This window comes from Merops nubicus, unplaced genomic scaffold, assembly GCF_000691845.1.
Source record: "Merops nubicus isolate BGI_N331 unplaced genomic scaffold, ASM69184v1 scaffold23271, whole genome shotgun sequence".
NCBI lineage: Eukaryota > Metazoa > Chordata > Aves > Coraciiformes > Meropidae > Merops > Merops nubicus.
In genome coordinates, this window is record NW_008589316.1 from 35,160 (window position 1) to 41,049 (window position 5,890).

The 5,890-nt window shown below is 39.9% G+C and overlaps 1 protein-coding gene across 1 annotated transcript in view; it reads right to left on the reverse strand.

Annotated features, from left to right (window-relative positions):
- E2F8 (E2F transcription factor 8) overlaps positions 1-5,634 on the reverse strand; it is an 8,505-nt gene extending 2,871 nt beyond the window's left edge. The window contains 7 exon segments of the mRNA XM_008949577.1: positions 1-187; positions 954-1,452; positions 1,755-1,839; positions 2,707-2,916; positions 3,224-3,361; positions 4,680-4,841; positions 5,337-5,634. The exon segment at positions 1-187 is cut by the window's left edge and continues 59 nt beyond it. Of these exon segments, the coding sequence (XP_008947825.1) occupies positions 1-187; positions 954-1,452; positions 1,755-1,839; positions 2,707-2,916; positions 3,224-3,361; positions 4,680-4,841; positions 5,337-5,589 (1,534 nt within the window). The 5' untranslated portion in view covers positions 5,590-5,634.
- Positions 5,635-5,890: the final 256 nt, after the last annotated feature.

Consider the following 5,890-nt stretch of genomic DNA (forward strand, 5'->3'; position numbering starts at 1 on the left):
GGTCTTGTTTAGTTTTGATTTTGTCCTCATCTTGGGGAATATCTTCTCTTTTGCATTGGTCATAGCAACTTGGCACGTCTGGATCTAATGTTTCGGTTTTGTTGTGTCTCTCTGCCTGGGAATTGTCCATTTCGTGGTTCACTTGTGAGCTGTTGGAAAGTGGCCTTTCAATTTTCATAGATTCTCCCTTTAAAAAACAAGTACATCAAAAACAAAGGCAAGCATCATAAGACACAACATTCTTAATTGCAAGCCTACAATGATTTTTATTCTTTTTAAAATTTAGGAAAGCAAGCTTTCTCCTTTCTCCTCATTCCTCTAAAACTTTCTGGTCAATGAGACAACCAGTTCCAGGTTTTGGGAGCTGACTAACATCTTCTTGGAAATGAGTATTTGGAAGGGGAAGAGAAGGGAACAAGGACAAAAATACAGCCTGATCCCAGGTGGGCTTCTCAAAGATCTGTGTTATGTTTTGTACTGTATATTCTGCTTGATGCTTTGGAAATACCACAAAGATTGTGATATTTTATAGATATATTTACATACACCTATATAAACAAAAAATCAGCAAGCACAACAAATGAACATTATCCCTTGAAGTGTAATGTGACTTAAAACACCTTTAAAAGACTTGCTTGCAAACAACTTGAACTTTGTCTTCCCGCTGTTTCCATGCCCTCCAGAGGGCTGGGTGTGAAGAACACCACAAGGACTGGTGTTCCCAATGCCAACATGAAATATTGTCTCAGACAGCAAAGGTTTTGCAAGTCTGCAGCAGAAATCCTTTTAAAGTAAGCTAAGGACTTAAGTGTTTACAAGATTACTCCCCTGGCCAGATTCTTCAGAATTTATTTACAAGTTTGACAACTTCTGGTAGGCTCCTAAATCACTTGGAAAACAAGTAGGTAGCAACATCGTTAAAGTATAAAATGACATTTAAAAAAATAACTTACCAGAGAAGTAGCAAAGCTTTCCTCATCAATTCTACACCTTTTAATCAAATGATTCTCTTGCAATGGTTGTGATCTTTTAGGGCACCTCCGTGATGAAGTTTCTGATGTTATAGGTGGTCTGTCTTTAGCTGCCAAGGACTTAGCTGGATCCTCGTTAGCTGCCGGATTGTCCCCTTCCTCAGCAGTGATTTTACTCAAGGGTTTGGGGTTAAGACTCTTAACTCCAGTTGCATTAGCACAGGGTAGAGGCTGCAGCATGAAACTCGGGCTGTATGTTGTCACAGTGTGGGCTTGGGAAGGGTGCAGATAGATTGCATATGAGACCCCAGAGTGAGGATGAGGTAGTACGAGTGGGGAGGCTGAGCTGTGGCCTGGGGGGGCCGTGCCCGGTGGCTGGGAGGGGGCTGTGCTGCCAGGGGGCTCAGCCTTGGGCACCACTGCAGGCAAGGACAGACTACATTCCAAAGCTGATCTCGACAGTTTCATCTCTTTTTCTTCCCTTGAAAAAAGAAAACAAAAAGCCCAAATACATTTTAATACCTCTGTGCAGAAATGAACCCCCCAACAAATGATATTCTGCAATGCAAATTATCCACTTGTACTTCTCAATCCACAACACAGAAAATAAGTGAAAAATATAGCTTGCAGGGGTTACCCTTTTTTGGGTAGCTTTTTTTTACCCTACCTAACCAAGGGTTACCCTTTTTTTCAGACCATTGCCCAACTCAAACTGAGCATAGCTTTAACTCAAAGGCCAGTGACAAAATAAAGCTTCTCACCTTAACACTTGTGCAAACTTACTTTGATTGTCCCTCCAGCTGATGTTTGGTGATTGCTGGAACCTGAGCTGCTTTACTTGGGAAAGCTGATAGATCTCCATCAGTACCTGGTTGAAGAAGGAAAACAAAACTGCTATTACATTCAATGTAGAAGCTAAAGTTTGTCTCGAGGAAACTGTCTTTAGTGTGGGGTACACTTTAATGAGAAGACATGAAGACTCTGAATTATCCTCAAACTGCAGCCCAGGCTTGATTTAATCAATTGGATGGTAGCTTACAACAAACTTTATAGCCTCAACTCCATGTTTGCTTTTTTTTCCCCTCTGAAAAGGCTGCTGAAGAGGAACATGAATAAGTTTACAGAATGCAGAACTGCTTAGACAGCAAGATCTAAAGTACAGTTCCCACAGCAAACCAGGGTTAGGGCAGTTCATGAAGATTCAATATCCAGAAAATCAGCTATATTACACAAACAGAAGTTTGTAGCCAGTAAGACACCACACAAAAACAAGATAGTGACATGTAAAAAAGGATTGAATATTCTTTTTAAACACAAAATAGTAACATGTGTATCTGATGTGAAAAAGGAGGCCAGAGTTCCCCACAGCGTGCTGGCTTTGGTGCAGATCTCCATGAATATATTTCAGTTGTTGCAACTGCACAAGTTGTGGCTGGATTTGGTCCACCAAACTGGAAAGAGCTTCCACTAACTCCAGAATTTGCACAGTCAACACCCATCATTTTAGGTCTACTTTCATTATCAATCTTGTAAGGCCTTAGATTTACAGGCAACATGTATTTTCCCCATCTTATCTATTTTTTACCTTTCTTAAGACATGTTTGTGGTGAGAAGGCATAACCATACATCCACTTCTCCTGTGAGAAGATGGCAAGCCTTATGTTTAATGCATGACTACATCTGAGTTAAAACATACTTAGAAAAAGACACAGAAATGTATTTTTCAGCTACTTACTGGCATTTGTTTTCACTGGACTGGTCGGAGCAGATTGGACCTTTCTTCTGTCATTTTCTATACTTTTAACTAACTTTATTAGAGAAGGATGCCGAGTGAAGTTTTGCTTTCCTCTTGAAGGAAAAAGGTTTTTTGAACACTGCTCTTTAGAAGGGATGGATTCTGAAATAGGTGAGGGACAGCTCGTAGAGGCTGTTTCAAGTTTTGTATCTATAAAGTAGAAAAAAAATGCAAAGAGTAAAATACCTATTGCATGCAGATTCAGTAATCCAAAAGTTATTTGAGATTGGCTTATAATTTCTGTAGTGCCAGCAGCAAAAGTGCAGGAGTCTGAGCATGAGTACATCCACCCCCTGGCCATACACACTGCTGTGCTGTGCTGCCAGTGACCAAGGACAGTGATGTAACTAGGAAAGCCTTTCTGCTTAGTTTGGTCAAAAACCCCCTATCTGGCAGAGAAATTAAAGAAAGAATCAAAATTATCAGCAGAACAAAAGGAAATGGCAGATACACCTACCCTGAATGTTTGGTGAGACCTCTGGTCCTGTCCATTTGAATGCTGGTTTTCTACCTCTCTCCTCTGTAACGTGAACTTTCTTGATAAGCTCAAGGCTACTGAGAACATTTGCTATGTCATAAAGTCTCCTAATTTTGGCTGAAATAAAATAAGCAACTGTAAAGTATAGCAATTCCAATGAACAAGTTAAATGAAAAACCTTATAGCTTACCAAATCTTGGTAGCTAAAAGGAGAAGCCTTTATAATTTTTTTATAAGAACAGTTTTGTGGGGCATGTATTTCTACCATGAAATAGCATCTTATCACAATAGAAAATTTATATGTGAAATAGAATGACATAGATACAGATCTGGGGAAAAAAAAAAAAAATGTATCATGGTAAATACAGGGAGGAAAAAAATAAAAGCCATTTTCAAAACAAGTCGTGCAATGACCAAACCTATACAAATTCTGTAGTGAAAGTAAGTAGCTTAAAAAGGAGGTATGCAAAGAGTGAACGTGGGAAGCAGGGGGAAGAGGCACACTAAAATCCAACAGGATTTTACAGGCATCCTCCATGTCTAGCAAGTCATGGAAGTTGGGACTATGCTTCTTAACCAAGAACACGGGAAACACCCGATATCTGAAATACAGCCCCATGGATGGATATGTGACAAACAAACAAAAAAACCCTACTGACTATCCACCCACCTTCTCTGTGAAGGGGGAAATGAACTGAAACCAGCCAGGATCAGTTTTCTTTTTGCAGAGATACAATGCCACAAAAAGAAGCAATGGAGCCTGTTTAAGAATTGAGGAAGGGTGTAATTTTCAGTGAAACCCCCAATTAGTTCATGATCCCTCAAGTGCAGGCACATTTTTGATTATTACAGATAGACAGGCCTAGACCTAGAAGTACCCTTTAATTTGAGGGGGGAGGAAGAGGAGGAAGTGTGCAGGGAACTGAGAGCAGGGTACAAACACGAGGACATCATTGGCAGTTACAACACTGGGTTTCACTTCCTCTCACATGCAAGTTACCAACAGGACTTTTACAGAATTTCTTCAGATTTCCACCAAGTAAGTTACACGACCAGAACACAGATTTGCATGTTTCTGGGGTATCTTTGCTGAAATAATGGTGAAATCTTTGACAGATTACTTGAGGAAAGAGACATTGTTAAAAATAAGCATCCCTCCGACCTTACTTCACGAGAGAAAATTTAATGAACTTTTCCTTCTCTGACGTGGTCGTTGTGCCATGTATCAATGACTGTGCACAAGTGAGTCTATGTTAAAGCAGTGCAAGGTGTTTAGTGAGTTTGGGGAGGTTCCAGTGTATTTATGGCAGTAAAAAGATGATGGTGTTTTACACTCTATAAACTTGTACTAGAACAATTCACTCAGCTTACACTTGATATTTCTATTTAGACTTTAAGATCAAAAAGCAGACAGCAACAGCAGCATTTTACTTACTTTTAAACTTGCTTTTATCTAAGTCTTCTAACTGCTCTTCTCCAATCAAGATTTTAGCAGCAACTTCAAGGCTTACTATTTGAGGAGTCGATACAAGAAAGAGCATCACAAATTTCTGACTCATCACTCGTAAAGACTTGTCCTTCCTGCTATTTACTGACGCTGCAGCAGACAGGAGAAAGGATTAAAGTCTTAAGTGACACGCCAGCTACAAACATTTTAAAAACACTAAAGAAATTTGTCAGGAACAATTATTAGAAGAACAAACAACACGGCAAGTAGGCAGGGCTGATGTGGACTCTGGAATCGTGCCTCTACATGGCAAGAATCAGGTAACTAGGTGGATACTAAGTTTAACTACAAAAAGAGAGTGCCATGTTTCCCCTGTGTACATTTCCTATTGTCTGACAACTTGTACCCTTCAAAGATGCTTACCTGCAGGTTACACAGTGTATTTAACAATCCTTAATTAATATTTTGTCCATGAATCAAGCCTAAATTAAAAAATCAATTGAGTAATTTGTACTTTTAGCTTCTCTAACAGTACAGTGTTACCAAATCCTGCAAACTGGATTGTACATTGGGTATGTTTTGATAGTTTCACCTGATGTCCCCTTGTTCTTGCATCGTAAAAACAAAATTATTTAGAATTATTACCAGCACGAAATTCCATTCCTGGGAGCTCCACAAAAGAAATCTCTGAGTGCTTATTCAATCCAAAAGATCCTGCTACTTCTTCATTTTTTTCACCGTCGAGATCGAATTCGTGCTCGTACTGTCTCTTTTTGATCAGCTGAATTTGTTGCGTGTATTTGTTCTTTTCTCCAACTTTTTTCAGAGCCTGGAGGGTTTTGCAGAGGTTGTGTCTCCCGTGCCAGGTGTACCTGTTCTTGGCCAGGCGGCTCACCATGTGGAGGCTCTCCAGCACATTCACGATGTCGTAAATGCGCCTACGCTCCACATCTGCAAAGAAGAGAAAAAGGAAGGTGACATCTCTCCCACACAAAATGTTTCGTTGTAACTTGCCTGAAACACACTTTGCACAGAGCAGGGATCAGTTTCCTACAGCTCTCCTCCTTTTAAAGTACTTCTAAACCACTTTCACCCATTTCTCATTATACATTTTTTGAAAACAGCCCTCACAGATCTTGACAGCAAGGAAAACAATTCTTGCTTTAGATACAGAAGGACTTGCTTTTCCACAGTTCTAC